Genomic DNA, 22,009 nt, shown 5'->3' on the forward strand with positions numbered 1-22,009 from the left:
CCTACTCCCTGACCATGGGAAATCCAATTAAGTTTACTTCACTTCGCAACATTCATTCACAACATTCACAACATTCTAGAGAAGTGTGAAATAATATACCTCTGTGAATAAAATTTAAATTCACGTCTCACACACTTTAATGCACCTTGAATGAAACATATACATATATATATATATATATATATATATATATATATATATATATTTCGAACAAGAATCATGTTGGAATATCCCATGATGTCCACTTTACAGGGCACCTACAGTCGACTAGAACAAATGTCTGAAGTGATAAGAAATACATACAAAATGTGCAGAGTGGTGGTACGGACTGGAACTGGAATTGAGAACCGCTTTTCTAAATCATATAAATCAGTTCAGATTTGAGTGATTATTGTTGTGTTATACATGTATTTGTTCTTGTGTTCAGATGCCTGTGATCTCACACTGGATCCAAACACAGCTCACACTCATCTCATTCTGTCTGATGAGAACAGAAAGGTGACACACAAGAGAGAGAAACAGTCATATCCTGATCATCCAGAGAGATTCATAGATAATCCTCAGGTGTTGTGTGTTGAGAGTCTGGCTGGACGCTGTTACTGGGAGGCTGAATGGAGTGGAACTGTTGCTATATCAGTGTCATACAAAGGGATCAGCAGGAAAGAAGGGACTGACTGTGTGTTTGGATTCAGTGAAAACACCTGGTGTCTGGTCTGCAATAAGAACAGTTTCATTATCCGTTGCAATAAGTTCACTGACATACATGTCCCTTCAGACTCCTCTAATAGAGTAGGAGTGTATGTGGACGTGTTGGCTGGCACTCTGTCCTTCTACAGCATCTCTAACACACACACACTCACACACTTACACACAATCAACACCACATTCACTGAACCCCTCTGTGCTGGATTTGGCTTCATAAGTCATATTCCTGGCACCTCAGCAGCACGTCTGTGTCTGATTGATAAACCTGTGAGCAACAACTGAGAGGCCAAGAGGACAACTTGGGGACACTTAATTTCTAGCGATTATCGTCGATTTGATTGCACAGATACTATTTAAACTAAACTGAGCTAGACAATGACATCTCTGAATTCAATAATGAAATGCCTTTAACTGAAAATTGAGTGTTTAATCTTATCATTATACATTACTGACACTCTATCCTCCAATCTGATACTGTTAAGTGCTTTGACACAATCTGTATTGTAAACAGCACTATATAAATAAAGGTGACTTGACTTGACTTGACAACAACTAATCGGGATTTACAAACTTCATTGCTGGGATCTATCATAAAGGCACATATTTTGTCCAAAACTGTAGCATTATTAGGTTGATTACTCGCAGATGTTCTTTTGGGCAATCCCACTGTAGCTGCCATGGATCTCTGACTGCCTGACAGACATCTGATTATGGATGATATTCCATTACCTCCAGCTCAGTCTAATGAAGATGGAACTTCTCGTCTACCCATCCACTCCAACTGTACAAGTTCTGTAAAAATCTTTGAGTAACGTGATGACCGGCTGAGCTCTGAAGACCAAATCATGAATGCATGATTATCATGCAGATCTGCATTACACAACATCAGGTTGACCCTTCTTAACCCTCATCATACTTATGTTGTTTGCAGAGAACTTAATAGTACAATAATTTTAATTTTATGAAATGTATGCACTATATTTTGATTCAGTAATGTTTTTCTTTAATATTTGTTATTTCGAGGCACATTTAGCCAACATATCTTCAATTTTGGGTGCAAGAGGGACATCACTAATCGATAAAAGGGATTTTTGGTAACACTTTATTTCGATAGTCCACTTTAGACATTCTACTAACTGTAAGTAACTTTGCAACTACATGTCAACTAGCAGTCATTAGAGTAATAGTAGACTATCTGCTTCATAACTTCACTTTATTTTGACAGGTCCACAACATACAACATACTGAGTATGAGAAACTTTGCAAGTATATGTCAGCTTATTCTACTAACCCTAAACCTACCCTACTGAGAGTTAGTAGACATGTAGTTGTGAATTAATGAGAATTAGTTGACATGTAGTTGACATGTAGTTACAAAGTTACTTATAGTTAGTAGAATGTATTAAAATAAAGTGTGACCGTATTTTTGTCATTAAAGCACTATGATTTGAGAGGCAAATGTCAGCAGATTAATCATTTATAATTATTTTAATTTAATGTCAGACTTAAGCTAAGTTTTGAAAACAAATAAAGACTCATGCTGCATTATTCTCTCCTTAGATATTCAACTAATGTGTTAGCTTACATACCTTTCTTTTTTGAAGTAACAACATCTGGCTTTGTAAATAGTGAAAGAGAGAAACATAATGTTGTCAAAATTCAAAGAACGTCAGTATAAGGAGGACTGGCTATGTAAGGTGGTTAAGAAAGTAGATCTTAAAAGTCGAGATATGCTTGTGAACTCTAAAAAAAAAACACCTAAGACTACTCCAGACCTTATTTTCTGTACTACATATTCCCCAAAGACAACTAACATTAAAGATATTTTAATAAAGAACCATTAGTTACATACAAAAGTGCTAATAATATAAGGAATAGAGTTGTAAAAACATGTTCCACTAAAAAACCTTACCGGTCAGGCTTTATTGGGTAATTTTAAATGTGGCAATTGTGTTAATTGTGAATTTACAAAAAATGTTACGTTTTTTTAATCATCCTGATAATAAAAATCCAATTTTAATTAAGAATTTTATAACATATAAGACAAACAATGTGATTTATATAATTCAATGTCCATGTAATAAAATTTATGTTGGTGAAACATCCCTCTCATTAAAGGAAAGGATCACAGAACACAGAAGTGCAATAAATAGAAAGGATCGAAAGAGTCCTGTTGCAAGACATTTTTGTGAATGTAACCATAATATGTCATCTTTCTTTTTTCTTAGAATTGAAAAGATTAATCAGAATTCAAGAGGTGGTAACATTGATTGCATAAGAAAGAAGCGGGAAGCTTTTTGGATTTTTTATTTTATTTGAAAAGTCTGTTTCCAAAAGGTATGAATGAGGATTTTTCCCTTAAAGAGTTTCTATGATGGTGGTTTTATGTGTGTTTCTGCAGTGTATGTTTTCTGATACGTGTTGATCTGGTGTGAATCTGCTCTGATTGGGTGATTACTTTCTGTGGATAGTTAATTCCTATTAATTAGTGTGATGACTTGAGTTAAGCTTGTCAGCTGTTGCTAATTTGCAAATGTGACGCTGCTTGCGTCCAGCGTATATTCTCCCAAATGGCGCTACGCTGAACCAGAGGAGACGAATTATTGAATAAAGTCGTTGTTTTGTTTTCTTTGAGTAGAAAAAGTGTTCTCGTCGCTTCATAAAGTTGAGATTGAACCACTGACGGCAGATGGACTATTCTGACTATTTTTTATACTTTTCTGGGCCTTGACAGTGTTAATTGTTTGGCAGTCAATGGGACAGTCACACGCCTCCAAACATCCAAATATCCAATTTTCATCCAAAATCTCTTAAATTGTGTTCTGAAGACTAACGAAGCTTTTATGGGTTTGGAATAGGGGTGGGAGAAAAAAATCGATTCTCCGATGCATCGCGATTCTCTCTTCAGCGATTCTGAGCTTGTTTTCCCCCCCCGCACATAGCACGTGCGCTAGAGACGCGGCGGGCTTCATTGCACAGAATTTGCGCTGTGAGACACGTGCACATTGCTTGACAGTGTGTGCTTCCACCCGCCGTGTTTTACTTCAGATATGCTTTCATTTCTGCCGTTTGGAACGCAGTACTATTAGACGCACGAAACTCACGCACTGACAGACTTTCACGTGCGCTCTGTGTTTGTTTGTCCTGAAGCTCGATTGCGGCTGCGGTTAAATGCACTAGCATTTTCAAATACTTTTATACGAAACTGATGTACACACAGTCAGTTATGTTTTCAGAGCAGGACAAAACATCTGATATATGGAAATAGATCTGTGCATTAGACTGAATGCAGCCTGTTAAAGCTGCCGCTGTCTATGATCTCATCAGTAATAATCAAACAGCAATAACGCTGAGGAAAAACCCATAACTATTGTCTGTAAGCTTTCGGATACTTAAAGAACACTTATTTTAAAAAGTAGCCTGCTTATATAATAATAAAAATAAATAAAGTAAACTTTGCACAAAATAAATTTGAATTAAAACTGATATGAAAATGTAGCCATGTGCAGTAATATTGAAAACTGAGAATGTGACGCATCGTGATATTGAGTTGATAATGATCATCATAATTGAATTGAATCGTGAAACCAAGATTCACACCTCTATTTTTAAGATGGCAGCACTGACATACAAAGATTCCAACTATAAACAAAACGCATAGAAACTGCAATTTTGGTTAAGATGTAAAGTTGTAAAGATGTATTTGCACAGCAGAAGAATTAATTGGGGTAAAAATGTAGATCAAGAATCGTTTTGGAATCGGATCGTGAAGTGCCTGAAGATTTCCACCCCTAGTTTGGAACGGCATGGAGGTAAAGTGATTAATGACTAAATTTTAATTTTGGGGTGGAGTAACCCTTTAAATCAATTCAGAAGCGTTTTTGTGTGAAAAGTACTTTCAGGGACAGTCCCAGTTTTTGGTGCTTTGTCCCTGGAAATGCCCCTCTTTTACAGTATATTTAAAACACCCCACAAGGACATCGCAGAAAAGCTGACCAACATATGACAATGAGCAACACCTCTGTATAACCTAAATAAAACGGTGTCTACCTCAACCGCTTAAAATATGAAAGTATAGCAAAGAAGATGGTCGGGTGTTCTCACTGCAGTAAACATACTCACAAGAAAAGAAAAAAAAAGCTCGAGTATAAAGAGATGTAGCATATAACTAAAACTATAACACAAATAAAAGTGGTCATGAGGTGGACAATCCGATGAAGCTCACATTCAGCTGCAATGTGTCTTGGTTTCAAACAGATATGCATTTTCTGTTGTCATACTCCTTCACAAAGAACACAAACAAGCTCTCACATTCACATGACTTTGCATATGCATGTATAAGCAATGTTTTTATTGCATTGATCACATATAAACGGACTTTCTCCAGTGAATGCACAGATGATTGCTGAAATTACTCCTTTTTCTAAACCCTGTCACACTAAGGAAAATGATGAATTCTTTCCAGAATGAGTTTGCAAGTGCTGTTTCAGGCTTATGTGATACGGGAAACTCAAGTCACACTGAACACACTTGTAAGGCCTCTCTCCAGTGTGAACTCTCATGTGAATCTTAAGGTTTCCTTGAATTGTGAAGCTCTTTTCACACTGAAGACACTTGTACGGTTTCTCTCCAGTGTGAACTCTCATATGCATCTTAAGGTTTCCTTTAACCGTGAAGCTCCTGCCACACTGAGGGCAGGTGTAAGGCTTCTCTCCAGAGTGAATTCGTATGTGATACTCCAGGTTTGCTCTGTATGTGAAACCCTTTCCACAGTGAGGACACAAGAAAGGCTTCTCTCCGATGTGAGTCTTTACATGATTCTCAAGTTGACTCCTGTCTGTGTAACTCTGTTCACACTGAAGACACTTGTAAGGCTGCTCTCCAGTGTGAAGTCGCATGTGAATATGAAGATCTCTTTTAACCGTGAAGCTCTTTCCACACAGTTTGCAGGTGAAAGGCTTCTCTCCAGTGTGAACTCTCATGTGATCCTCCAGGTTGGCTCTGTTTGTTAAATTCATTCCACATTGATGGCACATGTAAGGCTTCTCCCCGATGTGAATTTTTACATGATTCTCAAGGTGACTCCTGTCTGTGAAACTCCTTTCACACTGAGGACATATAAAACAGTCCTCTCCTGAGTGAATCCTCATGTGATGATTAAGGTATTCTCTACATCTGAAGCTCCTTCCACACTGATCACAAACAAATGGATCCTCTCCAGTGTGAACTCTCATGTGAGTCTTAAGATTTTCTTTTTGCATGAAGCTCTTCCCACACTGTTCGCAGGTGAAAGGTTTCTCTCCGGTGTGAATCCTCATGTGGGCAGTAAGGTCTCTTTTCTGTTTAAAACTCTTTCCACACTGAGAGCATATGAACGGCTTCTCTCCAGTGTGAACTCGCATGTGAGTCTTAAGATTTCCATTCAGTAAGAAACTCTTTCCACACAGTTTGCAGGAGTAAGGCTTCACTCCAGAGTGGATTTTCAAGTGGACTCTAAGGCTGTCTTTTCGACTGAAACTCTTTCCACAGTGTTGGCAGCTGAAAGGGCTCTCTGCAGTGTGAACACTCATCTGCACTTTAATGTTTCTAATTTCTGTTTTATCAGTCTGCGAGTTACTAAAAGATTCTTCACCAGCCATAAAGTTTTTCTCTTCCATTTCATTCAGTTCTTGATTGTCTTCTTTCAATGCCATCAGGTCTAGAGTAACAAGAAACAAAAACATGTTAAGACCAGTTTAATGTCACAAAGGAACAGGCATAAAAACATTTAGTCCTGTAATCTCAGAACCTCTTCTTAATACTGTCAACATTTAAAGGAGACGTAACGCACACGGTTTCTGCCAATCTCATGGTAATCTTGAGTAGCTACAGAGTTGTATTGCATCCTTCATATCTCCAAAGAGAGTTTAGTTTACAGATTTATCAGATACAGCTCTACCGCTTGTTTCCAAAATCAGTCGTGCTCCTGGAGGCGTGCCGTAGGTGGAGCTAAATGAGTATCAACTCATTTTTTAAAAATTTGTTCATGTTTAGCATGAGAATCCAACTCTTTAGCTATGTAAACAAATCAGAATGCATGAAACAGCATTAGACATCATCATTTAGGACACATCCCAAATACTGCCCCTCATATAAACCCACAGAAGAGCACTGCACAGATCTGGGTTGGGACTTTTTTAAAACAAAGTGTGCACAAAATTCTATAAAAGATTCTTTAAATTTACTTTTGAAAGAAATTGTAAAAGTCTTTCTGGGTCCATCTTATAAAACAAGTCCTTAAGAGTTTGTCCTGATAATAATCTTTGTCTCATGACGTTAAATATTGGGCAGACCAAACGCACATGCTTCACCGTCAAGTGAGTCCCGCAGTATTGACATTTTTGTGCTTCACCAATCAATAAATGTCCATGAATTAATCCAGTATGTCCAATACGACACCTTTTATACACAACTTGGCCATGCCTAGATTTAAAAGAATATATCTTGTTCCTACAACAGAATTTATTTTAAAAATGTGTTACTTTGACATTCTTCCCCTTCAGCTTGGCATTTCTCCAGTATGTATCTGTTGATTACTGGCTTCACATCAGAAGGTGATTTTCTGTAAGAGCTTGTTTTGCAGCTATGCCAGCTTGTTTGTTTCCAGTAATTCCACTATGTCCTGGAATCCAGCAGAAAACAATATCATAATTGAGCCTCCGCAACTGATTTGCTTTGATAAATATGCCAACAATTATCGGATGATTTGTTTTCAAAGATTCCAGTGCTTGCAAACAGGATTTTGAGTCAGTGAACACTATAGAGCTTCTTTCTTTTGCATTTTCAAAATGATCCACAGCAAGTAATAGAGCTTGGGTTTCTGCTGTAAAGATGGAACAGTAGTCTGGGATACAGAAGCCGTAGTGATAATGACCGCTTATTAATGCTGCAGATACATGGTTAGCCATTGTTGACCCATCAGTGTATATGGGATTATGATTGGGAAAAAGGCTCAAAAACAGGTCAATTCCAAATTGGTATATGTATTTTCCATACTCCAAGGTGGAACTGGACAAAGGAGATTCTGGTTTAGGAGATCAAAATATATACCCATTTCTATATGTGGTCTAATGCGCATTCCAAAAGGTCTAATATAGAGCCAGGTCTGGTTTCATATAGATGCATATATTGTGGGGAAAAGACTGGATTGTGTAAATTTGTCTTAATTGCATATTGCAGTGATGATTTCAGACGTCTGAACTGGAGAGAGGGCTCATTTGCTTCTGTGTAGTGTTGTCAAAAGACCCGGTACTTCGGTACCAAGTCGGTACTAAAGAAATGAAAACGTCACGGTACCAGGTTTTTTGAAGTACCGGTGGTACCGAGTACCCGTTCGACCCGGTTCTTGGCGTATGATTTCCGCGATGCAGAAAACGCGGACGGAATCTCGGAATCCAGTTATAAAAATGGAATTTACAGTTTAACGCGGAATGTCACGGAATTTGTCAAAGTAGGTCATTAGACTTAGATCAAATCGCGATATGGACCAGTATCTGCAAATATTATGTCAATTTAAATGTATTCACGGCAACCCGTCAAAATAAAAGTCTGGTTTAACTAAAGACTTTGTACCATTAGGCTACTATTATTTAGTAGAATGTTTGTGATAGGCTACTACTACTACTTTATTTTTTAAGAAATAATCACTCAATATTTCTTCCATGTTTTAGTTTTAATTTTAATAGTAGGCTAAATCCCCTTTATTTACCAAAAAAAAAAAAAGTTTAAATTTCATTAATTAAAAGACAAATTAAATTTGGGTGAAATTTGTTTACTGTTTTTCATACTTTTATTACTTGCGGAAAAACTTGAAACACAATTTTAAATAAGTATAAAGAATGGCATTGATTTTTATACATTTTATTTTTGTTTGACTTTATTAATTTTAAAAAATTGTGTTTTTTAATTAGCATGTTTTTGTGTTTTGCTTTGGTACCGAAATTGGTACCGAGAACCGTGGATTTTCACTGGTATCGGTACCGAATACAAAAATTTTGGTACCGTGACATCCCTACTTCTGTGTATAGGCTTCGTGTTGGAGGTCCTAAAAGCTCCCAAGGCAAGTCTCGATCCTTGAGGTGCACCGTATCCAACACTCGCAAGCGTGATTTTCTGTTCCTCCATAATGAAAGGTTTTCCATCCCTCAGTAAGATTTTTACACTTGTCATCAAACATGGATTTTGTCTTTTGAAGTGTGTTGTAGATGTTTTTGGTTTGGTCTCATCCGCTACTCTGATCAATGTATTTGTGATCCATTTTGTAGAATCTTGATCTTGAGTTTTATTGTTGGATCTCACTGCAGAGGGCTTGGAAAGCATTACAGTTTGCTTCCTGAAGTTTACATCTTTGAGGTCTTTGCTGTGTTTCTTCTATTCTTGAAGTTGTAATCAAAGGGAAGTGGTCGCTATCACATGAAGACAGGTATGAGATCCATCATTTAGTCACTTTCACTAATAAACTTCTCTATTCTTAGCGTTTTTCCCTCCACACAGAGGATTGTGGCTATTAACGTCCCCCAAGAGAATATAAGGTAACTGTCCAGCACGTCTGTTACTAACAAACAGTAAGCAACTAACGACTTTGTAGCAGACATTACTTTGCATCATTTGTTGGTATCTGCTAGATATGTCTGCAGTTCACATGGTCCCTGTCAATGTAAGATGCTCCCCGGGACGTTTGCACTCGGTGTCTGAGACTGTTCTAGAACGCCTGTTAAACAAATGCTCATGATTGAGATAAACCTGAACAATGTGTTTCCTCAAACCAGTTTCTCACGCATTTCTTTACTTTAACAACTAAATCCTAGCATTCAAAACACGATGAATGGTGTATGCTTAATTTCACGATAAGGGTGCGATTAATCGCAAAAAAGGGTGTGATTAATTATGATAAAAAATGGTAATCAAGTGACAGCATAATATTTACGTAGATAACGTTATAAATAAAAATTTGAATGTAGAAATGATATTACAATATAATTTTAAATAGGTGGAGGCAAGTCACTGTTAATAAGCGAAAGAGTCATTTATTCAGTCTTCAATATGGAGATTCTTTCAGTAAAAAACACACTTTGTTTTTTCAGCTTTGGCTTTGTTTGAAACAATTTTTGTTGGTGAAAGACAGTATTGTGCCTGAAACATTAATAACTTAAACTGTACAAGGTCAATATAAGGCCTTGCATGGCCTAGCTCCTGAATATGTTTATATCAGGTTTATCAGACATCAAGGTCGATTGTTAAACGCATGTTAAACGCATGTTAAAGGAGGCCGGATCTAATCTAAAGAGGAGCGTGCGCTCTGTGGCTGCCCCTCGGCTCCGGAGACACTCGGAGCGAACAGAGGACTGTCTTCTGGTTAATGGTGTAGTTTGGGTCGTGTTTATGCTGCAGGCTGATTTGTTTTTAAATGTGCCACAAATAAACTGAATGAACCACACAAAAAGGTGTCAAACATAAAACTGCATTTCTTTCTCAAAAGAAGAACATTTTTGTCTGTCTTATTTAATTTTAAATGTCATTATAAAATCATGGACTGATAGTCTTTCCACCGCCATGTTCCTTAAAAACGAATGACTGAAGAAACCGACCTGTTTCTGTCTCAGTATCTTCATGTTTGACTCTGAAATCTTCTTCAATCTCCTCTTTAATAAACTCCATCTTTATAACAGTGTGCTTCAGCAGGAGTTTCTCTGTGTGTTTAAGAGGAGAATAATTAACAGACAGATCTCTGTGTGTCTCAATCAGAGTCTTTAACAATGAATTCATCTGATTTCAATGAGTTGGTTTTAAAAAGCTCAGTTTCTCTATCATTATTTATCAGCGATCAAACAGTGTTTATGATGAACTGCTTCACTATATAGAGAGAGATATCACTATATAAACATGTATTCATCTATCAGAGATCAAACAGCGTGTTTATAATGAACTGCTTCACTATAGACGCATCTTTTCTGTGACTCGTGTTTGCAGGCGCTTAACTTATTAAAAGCTGTCCATTAATGTGATTAGACACATGATAACGTTACACTCAAACATATTTATTCCATTTCTAAGTTCTCTATCAGATGGTATGAACGGGTTGTATTGATGTAAACACTTCAACGGATTAAAAACACGAACCTTTGCAGAATCGCGCGGCGCAGCCTCGTGACGTCACACCGCCACGCCAAAATAAAAGTCCTCTTCACACGAAATAGACATTCACAGAAAACACATTCAAATGATCAGATTTGTCTCAACCACAGATTCACAAAGATATCAGCACCACTGAGTTTTTTTGTTTTGTTTTTTTTTTTTTTCAAAATTTTTTGGCTTATTTCAAAACATAATATAGAATATAAGTAATAATTACTGAACATTTGATATTCTCAATCGTGAATAAGGTATCTAGTTCTTCATATTACACAGGGCTGGAAAGAACTGTATAATATTCCAAACTCATTAAGAATATGTAGTTAAAATATGTAAGTTTGTGGTTGCAGAAAGATCTTCAACTGTATCCCATCATGATAATCTTACTTCATCTCCAGAGCAATAATTTACACAACATTTCAACTTTGTTTTGTTAAAGTGCATTAAATTAAATTATTTTGTGGAATAACAGATGCACAGGGAAAAGTAACACACTGTCTTATATAAGGGCCTCATTTATTAATCATATGCACACTAAAATCCCCAGCAACATTCATATTCATAAACATGCTTTTCTGAGCAACATTTTATAAACGAGGCCCCAGAAAACATCTTTTCACTTAATGCATGTTTAACATGTGTCCTTCCCGGGAGCGTTCGCTGTGAGACACAGAATGCAAAGTGAGTAATAGTGAGTAAGGCACAGAGATAAAATACCCCTGGTTTGGTCCTCCAGCAAAGCCAGAGCAAACCCAGATAAAAGTCCTCCAGATGGTCTCAAGTACTGGCGCAGATGAGGTGATATCTGCCTCGAGGAGCGAGGGGTAGTCCTGTTCTGATGACACTGACGTAACAGTCACATGACTTCGATATGACTGTTCAGACTGTGGTCGCATTGCAGAACATGAGCTGTACTGGGTTCAGGAGTGATACCAGCTGTTTTCATGTGCTGTTGATGTAACGTGTTGAGTATCATTAGGAAGCATCATACATTAACTTGCAGTAGCTGAAGCGTATTTAAAGTGAAACGCACGTGTTGTAGATTAATAGTGCACAGAGTCTCCTGATATTCAGGGTACTTTCTTTCCAAAACTTCAACTTTTATTGGTGTCATGACATGTATGGAGATATTTTGTACTCCCGCTAGATTACAGTGTTTCTAGTGAACTGGTTGTTGTATCTTGCATATAGAAACCGAACACTAATAAGTGTAGACGAGGATTAACAACTGAAAGAAAATCAACAGGTACGGCTTTAATCAGTGAAATATACTACATTTTATTATAAATAAAATTGCTCATATAAAAGAGCATTACCGCTGAAATCAGTCAGATCAAATACTGTTTCATAGAGGCTATTATGAGGAGTACAATTGTGTTATTAAATCTGCAATCTGCGATTTATTATTTTAATTAATCCTTGAATATGAATCACTTGAACATGTTCTCGGTGTGTAAACGCATTATTTCGCGCGGGACTTTTATTGTGACGGGGTGTCGTGACGTCACAGGCCCGCGCCGCGCTCCTGCATCTGTGACTCTGCTGAAGAAAGGTGTGTTTTTAATCGTGTAACACGTTTAAATGTGCAGTCCGTCTGTCTGATAGTGAACTTTAATGAATGAATTATTCTCCGATGTAACATTGTGATGTATTTAATAGCGTTAATGAACGTTGTTTTTATGAGTAATGCACAGAAAAGCTGCATCTCGCACACTGTTTGGAGTGAAAAATATAATGATTTAAATAAATGTACAAATCTTGTCATATCAGTGCAAGTGAAAGTTGTGAAGTTAATTTATATGATTGATAATAAATATACATACATAGACTCATATGTAGGCATGTTTAACGCTTTATCTATTGATTCTAAAGCTTATTTATATTGCATATCTATATATATATATTCATATCTGGGGAGTGACTGTCTCTTTGGTCAAATGTTGGTTTTTCTTGACGTTTATTGGCGTTTTAATTGTCTGAATCACAGCAGACTGAAGACACATCAGTGTAAATACAACAAGAACAACACAAACATCTGACATCACAACACACACACTCAATACAGACCACACAATACATATCTAAATATTATATCTGTGTTCTTTTATTAATTTGCAGTGCTAGTTTTGAGTGTTTTAGTGTAATCAGGTCATTAACTCTGACTCTTACTAGTGTGCTGCTGAACTAGAGCTGATTGAGACACACAGAGATCTGTCTGTTAATTATTCTCCTCTTAAACACACAGAGAAACTCCTGCTGAAGCACACTGTTATAAAGATGGCGTTTATTAAAGAGGAGAGAGAAGACCTGAAGATTGAAGAAGATTTCAGAGTCAAACATGAAGATACTGAGACACAACAAACAGAGATGATGTTTATTAAAGAGGAGAGAGAAGACGTGAAGAATGAAGTCAAACATGAAGATACTGAGGAACAAACAGGTCAGTTTCATTCTCAAAGTCTTTCTTCAGTCATGAATCTCTTTATTGTATTTAATACATGCAGCTCGTGACAAAATGAATGAGGTTGTGATCAGCTTTACATTTGTTGTCTGTACTGTGTGTATTATGTGAATGGCAGGTTTGAGGTCTGTCTGTAGTTGATCTATTAGTGAACTTCTTAAAATATACTTAATTACACTTAAATATACTTCAATTACACTGACAGAAAAGTCCAAGTATATTTGCACTATAACACAATCTTTTAATCAAGATGCACTAAAATTAAAATGAATTGTATTCTTATTTTTATTGACTGGTTTCAGAGAAACTCCTGCATGACCCGACAATAAACACTGCGATTATACATCATTATGTTTGGTCATCCTTTACAACAAATTGTAATTTTTTAAAAATTAATCAAAAAAGAAAACATTAGTTGAGTATGTTGTTTAGGGGTGGGAGAAAAATCAGTGCATCACGATTGTTTTTAAAGTCTGTAAACTAATTAATTAAAATAAAGAGATCAATAATCTATTTGTGATCGGATCGTGACTCCCAGAATCAGATCGGATCGTGAGGTGCAGATTCCCACCCCTAATGTGAACGTGAACACAAGAATTCACTTTACATCTACTTAAAGTACAGTTAAACGTGTGTAAATGTGTATAAACATTATTACCTAAATAGCAACTGTAGTGTCCTCACGATGCGTTGCTCTGCAAGGTTATGGCGTTCACACTTGGCGTCTTTTTTGACTAGAAAAAGTTGACGAGCTCTTTTTTAGTAAAATAAAAGGCTGGCAGCGTTTTGGTGACAAATAGCAGCCGCGGGCGTCTTTTGTTGCTATAACAACAGCTGCACGGTAGCGCTGTGTGCTGCAGAAACGTCGGGTTTTGAAGTTAACGGGGAGGGTGTCGGTTCACAACGGCGTTTGTGGGAGCGTGACATTATACGGGGAAGGACACTGTATGGTGCTTAGTTTAGTCCAGGAGCTCGGGGTGGATGATGCATGGGTTCATACTGTTCCTTGTGCTCCGAAACTACGATCTGTACCGGCTATCTTCTCCTTTTTTCTTGTTGTTTTTGTTGTTATGGAAACAACTCACCACTCGCTTGTCATTGGTCAGCTGTCAAAAAGGCGCTTGACGTAGTAGGGCGTTTTTTTTTTCTTTTTTCAGAAAAGTTGAACTTTTTTCTACTTGAAAAGACACTCTGAGCCGCAGAAAGAGACGCCGGCGGTGGCGTTTCCAAAAGCGCTCGGGACTTTTTTGAAAACACGGTTTATAATGTAAAACAGATGCCGGCAGCTTCAAAAGAGACGCCAAGTGTGAGCCTTAGACAGTCCGCTAACATGAGGGATGAAACTCCAATAATGACTCAAGGTGTAACTTTTCCTGGGTTTAATTGAAATGTCCTTTTTTCCCTTTTTATATTGTAAAACTGAAAATACAGAACAAAACAGACATCAATATACAGATACACTAATAAAAAGCTAAACACAAAACAAACTACTGGGAGGTTAATTATACGTTTCTGAAAGCAACAATGACGCTTCCTTTATATGAAAACAGTGGGCCCTATTTTAACGATCCAAGCGCATGGTCTAAAGCGCACGACGCTAGTGCCCCTGGGGTGTGTCCGAATCCACTTTTGCTAGTTTAACGAGCATTTGACTGCATTTGAACAGTCAATAGCAAATACTTGAACTAATAACAAAACATACTTACAGTCACTGATTCAGAAGCGCCAGATTGTCAGAGCTAAGTCAGCATTACCTCCTCTCTTAGGTCATAGTAAAGTCAGAATTGACTCTTTTTTTTTTTTTAGAAATAGCCTTTGCACAGCCAGCCTTGTACTCTACTAGGTTCACGAAACTGTCGTCAATAAAATGCGTTGCACAAATTCGAACATTTGGGTCGTGCTGTTGTGTTGTAAACAAATCTTAACAATGATTCCTAAATGCATCTACTTCCGGAAGACCAAATAAAGTGCTTTTGCTTTCGCTCCCTGACACGGCTGCATCAACACTACTGCGGTTACTGAAGCCACACCTTCTCTCCTCGCGTGCACATTTGGACGGCATTACGCAAATATTCCCACATCGTGACGTAGACATGTGGAGGCGTGTTTGAATGAGCCGTTTTAGCCCGGTCTGGATCAGCCTTCTCTTTTAGATAGAATTTCGCATCATATGACCCCTTTAAATGTAAGTTTCAGACCTTTCATTTGTGACATTAATCTGACAATGCTGCTAAAATATGCATCAGAACCAGGCCTATAACACTCATAATCCACCATTTCTGTTGTTTTATTTTTTATGACATAATGCACAACGCTTTAAATATAATCTAAAAATTAAAAGAGCTCAACTAAAATACCGGCTGGTACTGTACAGTAAAAGTAAGCACACTTCAAGCACGGCTGTTTAATATCAGCTGTTTTACAACTGTTATTTTACCGTAACAGTGGTCAAATATCTGACATTAAACATTTAAGTGATTAATAATTTGAGATCAAATGACTACCTACTGTACGTCTTGTTGGATTTGATGTTTTTCCAGTCTAAAGGCAATTCATATATTTGTGCCATTAAACTAGTGATAACCTTATTTGTTTCTGTTCACTCTAGACCTGATGGCGCTGAAAGAGGAGAGTCAAGAACTGGATGAAATGGAAGAGAAAAATCAGGAGGACTTCATGGCTGGAGAAAAATCTTTTAGTTACTCACAGACTTATGAAACAGAAACTACAAACCTTGAAGTGCAGATGAGTGTTCACACTGGAGAGCCCTTTCACCTGCCAACACTGTGGAAAGAGTTTCATTAGAAAAGAAAGCTTTAAAGGCCACTTGAAAATCCACACTGGAGAGAATTTGTTTGTGTGTCCTCAGTGTGGAAAGAGTTTTACACAGAAAAAAAACCTTAATGCCCACATGAGGATTCACACTGGAGAGAAACCTTACTCCTGCGAACTGTGTGAGATGAGCTTCAGACGAAGAGAAGGCTTTAGGTCTCACATGAGAGTTCACACCGGAGAGAAGCCGTACATCTGCCCTCAGTGTGGGAAGAGCTTCACAGTTAAAGGAAACCTTAATGCTCACATGAGAGTTCACACTGGAGAGAGGCCATACAAGTGTGTTCAGTGTGAGAAGAGTTTCTCATATCACAAAAAACTGAAATGGCATTTGCAAACTCATTCTGTTTCCACACCGAGTCTATTTTTGCTGTGCTACACGCACTGAATTAAACTGACAGCACATTGTTCAGGGTAAAAATGAACATGGATTGACATGGAAATGTAGTAATTTCACAATGAATAGATGTAATTAAAGGCTACTGTGTTTCACAGTCAACACGTGGCTTTTTAGCTAGGTTTAAAACAAGGAATAGTGCACTTTTATATAAACAAGGCAACATGCACTTGAGGTAGAAGTTATTTTTTATGACCTGCGGGATTGCTTGTAATAAAGACTTAAATGCAAAAGAAAAGGCACGAGAGCCCATTGTTTCTGTCAGTGGTAAGCTTTAATTTAAAATATTTTTGATAGCCCACTTTTAGTGTAAGAAAAGTAAGCTATATGCTGTGTTTAAATTGCAACTTGCTTGAGCAACTTACAAATCTAGAAGTTAAACGCATCGAATAATACATTGGGTCTCATTTACTAATAATTGCGTACGTTTTTCGTATTTATACGCACATTTGAACTTCTCACGAAAACTTTCCGCCTAATTCACAACACGTGCGTACGCACATGAGCTTGTTCTTAACCCTTTAAAACCTAAGGGTAAAATAGGTCATTTTCACAAAAGAGAAAAATCATGATCGAAATAATCCAACACTTCTTACTTCAAAATTCAACTATAATACATATATACAAGTATTTTTGGGACACTGGGTTGCACAGTTTTCATTCAGGAGGCTTTTTTGTTCATACACGCACACATGTACACATGCATGTACATGCGTGCACCCATTCATTTACATGCACGGACTCATTATAGCGACACACACACCACATGTGAAAAAGTCTCACTCAGCCTGCTCCCAAAGTCTCATCAAAAATCATCCTAATCGACTCTTATGCTGTTTACTCCTCCTTGACCATGTTTTTGTTCATTTTGTTTATTATTTTATGCAATAACAAACTCCGCGCTCCCTATCTCTCCATTCAAATTCTCCCTTCCCGCTCTCCCGGAAATCCGCCGTCATTTGTTGACGGAGCGCAAGAAATTACCGTAATAAGCCATATATTGCCGAAAAGCGCATGTTGTCTGCTATCAGGAGCAATTTGAATTATTTTGATAGTCCAAACGGTAGAAGAGTTATGGTAACATGAATACAGCTTGGTCTGATGTGTCGGCGCCGACACAGCCGGTTTTAAAGGGTTAAACTCGTTCTTCTGTTAGTGAATTTGGAGTCTTCTAAATGAGCGCCCGCGTGCACGAGGTTCATAATTAGCATAATACACGCCCAAACCATCTCCATATAAGGGCTTGACGCAAAGCGGCACTCGTCCAGAGAAAGACAATTATGGCACCGAAACAAAGACAAACAAAAAGAACTTTAACGATAATGAACATGAGGTTTTGCTGTCAGAGGTGGAAGCCAGAAAAAATTTGCTATTTAAAAGTGTATCCACTGGTGTAACGGGCACAGGTAAAAAAGAAGCATGGGATGCAGTAAAACAATCCATCAATGTGGTTTCACCAGAAATTCGGACGGTTGCCGAAGTTAAAAAAAAAGTGGTTTGACATGAAGTTCGAGGACAAAAGAAGAATTTCAGTTCAACAGAGGAAAAAAGACACGGGTGGAGGGCAGGGGCCACCGGATCTGTCTGCCTTCGATGAAAGAATGGCTGAAATTATAGGACAGTCAAGCTTGAGCGGCATTATAGAAAGGAATGAGGGTGAAAGTGACCTAATACAGCAGCAATTACAACACGGTAATTTGCTTAAATCAAAATCTTCATTTTAAGGAATGTATTCAAGTAATCATCATAACTCAAAACTTCCGGCTTTTGCAGAACATCCAGAGACAGCAGATAGAAATGAAGAAGCTGAAGTCCAGCCGTCTACTTCCCAATCCACTCGTTATACCCCTTCACAGAGGCGCACCGGCGCACAAGTCCTGACCGACGAGGTGCTCACTAGTCAAGATGCCCTCATCCTTGCCGTTAAGGATGTGGCAGCTGGCCTACGGGAAATAAATGAGTCACTGAATAAATTGATAGCATTGCTTGGCAGTCACATCCAACGGGATTTGAGTAACCCGATTGTGCGTTCTACCACTGAGCGCGCACGGGCATGTTTCAGGTTGTAGCGCACTTCCTGAGGGGTCGTTGGGTTGGCTAGAGGTGTCATGAGCCATGTTTTGAGACCATAACCCCTGTCACCTACAACAACCATTGTGATAATGAACCTTTATTTAAATTAACTAAAAAATATTCTGGGCACACTTCTACTCACCAAGAAGCCATCCCTCTTCACCACCCCCAGCTTGCAAGCGCTGTCCTAAATAACTGTTTTGTAAAATAAAGGAATCGTGAGTTCCTGCGGGCCAGCGTGCAACAACATTTCGTATGTTACAGCTGGCATCGCAGACTATTTGAACGTTGATGGAGTGGTAATTTTTTCTGTTCACATAGTTTATTGCATTTGCGGATGGTGCTTTGATACGCACATGGGTACAGTCTATTGCACCGATGGTATTAGGTATGCCACTGATCTCATAGAACCCCCTCTTAACTACCATCTGGTGTGCCACGTCATAAGGAAATTTGACATAAGTTGGCATAAGACCTACAATAGCTTTGACCACCTTGTGAATAGCGCGGCTTATAGAGGGTTGGGAAATTCCGGCTCGGTCCCCAATTTCCCTTTGAAATGTTCCCGTAGCAAGTAATCCGATAGTACACAGAACTTGGAGATAAGGTGGTATAGGGTGAGAGCGGTTGGTGATATGGCTTGGTTCCAGTCAGTTGCATAAATCAATAAGGACTTCTCTGGGCAACCTAAAGCGACTGAACAGCCATTCGTCACTCAGCAAACATATCTGTGCGTTCTCTAAAGACGCGCTCTCTCCTTAGAGCACGCGCCGCAATGTCTTCAAGCAGTACCAAGTGTGCCGTGCCTCCAAACACAAGGTGAGACACAATAATCACCGTTTATATAAGGATAGATCAGGTGGTTGTTGTTTGGACCTCTAATTATATCTATTTATATAATTGGACCTCTAATTATACTTTATCAATTTTAATGTCTAATTACTTTTCACCCACCCTATAAATAACATATCTAATTATATGTAGGATTCTGTATTAATTATGTATGTAGGATATGGTATAAATTGTTCTTGAATTTTTTCGTACATTTACAATAAATTTTAGTACGAATGTTTTTGATGAATCATGACATATTAGCGAAAATGTCCGTACGCACATTTCATGCAAAAATTTGTGCGTACACGTTTAGTGAATGAGACCCATTGTTTATATTTATTGAGCTTAAACGTGAATATGTCTATGAACGATTGTATTATCACAATGCTGAAAAAGCATTTTCAGTGACAATGGATTTGAAATCAAAATAATGGATGTTGTGTTTGTGGTAAACAACCGCGGATCAGGAGCGGACTGCAAACGCGTCCTGTGTGAAAGCACAATGAGTCCGTGCTGCTTCTGCACCGCATACGCACTGCAAACAGAGTATGTGTGAAACAGGCATTAGTCGCAGTACAGGCAGGTTTCCAGGCTGATTTTCCACCACAGTCATCTGCTTTATGTGTTGTCAGTCCACATCTGGAACACTTGGTGTCACTGTTACTCTTTTCAGATCGTTCTCTGCTTGCATTTTGTTGTTTCATTTTTGTGTTAGCTGCTCTTGCACCTTTCATGAAAAAAAAGTGATTGTCTTTTTCTTTGACATTGTTTTCTGAAATCAATTTAGACTCTGCTCGGGCTGATTCAAAAATTCTAACAACAGTTAAAGCTATTAAGCCCCTTCTTCTAAGATGTAAAATAAGTCTGATATCCCCAGAGTGTATATGTAAAGTTTTTGCTCAAAATACCGGACAGATAATTTTTTCTGGCTTGTTAAAATTGCTGCTTTTAGGGTATGAGGCAAAATGCGCTGTTTTTGTGCATGTCCCTTTAAATGCAAATGAGCTGGTGCTTCGGCAAGAGCTCATGCTTCGGCAATACCAATAGATCAGTCTCCTTATGACTAAGAGCTGCATCTGAAACAACCACTAGAAGTGCCCTCTGACTAAAAATGGCACCCTATTACTTCACATGAAGCAGTATAGGAGATCATTGACCAGCAGTTGACTATAGAAAACTAAACCAACAGATGCCATTTTCGAGATGGCCCATGACCCAACTGGAGCCAGAAATCCCTGGGATCAGAGGAGCCTCAATTTCCTCTATACCTGACATTGCCTTAGACCAGATTTTAGACCATTCCAGTGCACCCAGAGGATCAACACAAGCTGGCTTTTACAAGGTGCCAATTCAGCTACATCACTTCGCAAGCCTCGGAACATCTTCCTGATAAAACATGCCCAGATGCCAGACTGAGAGGCAAACTGATCTATGTAGATAACATCCTTATGAAGAGTACAGCTGTGGCTGATCACCTGAAGGAGGTAGACCATGACCCAATTTTAAACCCCTTCACCTACCCCTTCCCCTTGTCCCTTGAAACAGAGTGTCAAGGTGTAGGGGAGAAAATATTCCCCTAAGAAATGGGACACTACTACTATACCATTACACGTCATCATATGTCGTCTAGCTCCTACAGTACACACACCTATACTGGTGTGCATTAGAGCCTTTAATGACCATTCTATATTAATGTGCTGCTTACTGACACACACATAAATAGGAGATCACACAGCTCACATCCAGGAGCAAAGCAATACAGTATGAACACAATAAGTACATTGTACTTATTTTTTGATGTAAGTACATAAATAATGAATTGCTATATTATATTTTCCAGCAACGAGAGGATAAAATCGCTGTTTTTGAAGTAAACTCACTCATTGTAAACTGAGACGCACAGACACGTGTACATGCAACTTTAATCTCTCTCTCTCAAATGAACCCTATTTGAGAAAACCTTTAACGATTTTAACTATTGGGGGGATTAGCCACCCTATTGTGGTTATCGCCCTTATCAGACATGAAAATATGTTGTGGCACTATCTTGCAGTCAGTAATGGTTTAATGTTACAAACTTTAGCTAATTTTTTGCAAACATTTCTTTGAATAACATGACCATAAATATAAACACGATTGAATGCAACAAATCAAATTATTATTTTTCATTAAAATGTTTATTAATGCCAAAAATGCTTCCATTTATGGGTCATGTTCGCTCGGGTTGCCATGTTGCTGCTGTAGCTGGCGTATGCTGAGATAACTCTTCGTTTGAAGGGCTATCTGGAAGGGCCCTTACCCCTACGCCTCCGACCAAAAGAGAATCAAGACACCCCTAGCCCTTCACGTGAACGCACTAAATTGAGGGGTAGGGGTAAGTATAGGGGTAAGGGGTAAAAATGGGATTTTGCCAATGTCCTACAAAAACTAACCAATGCCAATTGCAAAATTGTCCTCCACAAAGGACACTGATGCAAAAGCAAAGTAAATTATGTGGGCCTACACATAAAACCACATGGCATTAAGGTCCAGTCTAG

General features: G+C 38.2%; 1 protein-coding gene and 1 pseudogene across 3 annotated transcripts; one reads left to right on the forward strand and one right to left on the reverse strand.

Annotated features, from left to right (window-relative positions):
* The window catches only part of LOC131538359 (NACHT, LRR and PYD domains-containing protein 3-like), a 39,872-nt pseudogene extending 38,611 nt beyond the window's left edge, over nucleotides 1-1,261 (forward strand).
* A 133-nt stretch (nucleotides 1,262-1,394) lies between these two features.
* On the reverse strand, nucleotides 1,395-10,986 carry LOC131538374 (gastrula zinc finger protein XlCGF57.1-like). Of its 3 annotated transcripts, none has more exons than XM_058772231.1 (3): nucleotides 10,864-10,986; nucleotides 10,332-10,433; nucleotides 1,395-6,403 (listed from the first exon to the last, which is right to left on the reverse strand). In XM_058772231.1, exons 2-3 carry the CDS (start codon nucleotides 10,399-10,401, stop codon nucleotides 5,139-5,141), a joined length of 1,335 nt encoding a protein of 444 aa, XP_058628214.1. In that variant the 5' UTR covers nucleotides 10,402-10,433; nucleotides 10,864-10,986; the 3' UTR covers nucleotides 1,395-5,138. The 3 variants fall into 3 exon arrangements, with proteins under 3 accessions (XP_058628214.1, XP_058628215.1, XP_058628213.1); XM_058772232.1 differs by lacking the exon at nucleotides 10,864-10,986 and adding an exon at nucleotides 10,723-10,858; XM_058772230.1 differs by lacking the exon at nucleotides 10,864-10,986 and having other exon boundaries at nucleotides 10,332-10,851.
* Nucleotides 10,987-22,009: the final 11,023 nt, after the last annotated feature.

The sequence above is a fragment of the Onychostoma macrolepis genome, chromosome 04 (assembly GCF_012432095.1).
Source record: "Onychostoma macrolepis isolate SWU-2019 chromosome 04, ASM1243209v1, whole genome shotgun sequence".
NCBI lineage: Eukaryota > Metazoa > Chordata > Actinopteri > Cypriniformes > Cyprinidae > Onychostoma > Onychostoma macrolepis.

Excerpts from the sequence above, each read along its gene's own strand:
- LOC131538374 (XM_058772230.1), bottom strand. The coding sequence starts at position 10,509 with ATGAATTCATTGTTAAAGACTCTGATTGAGACACACAGAGATCTGTCT. Across the intron at positions 6,404-10,331 it reads AGATACTGAGACAGAAACAG|ACCTGATGGCATTGAAAGAA; the intron begins GTCGGTTTCTTC and ends TTGTTACTCTAG.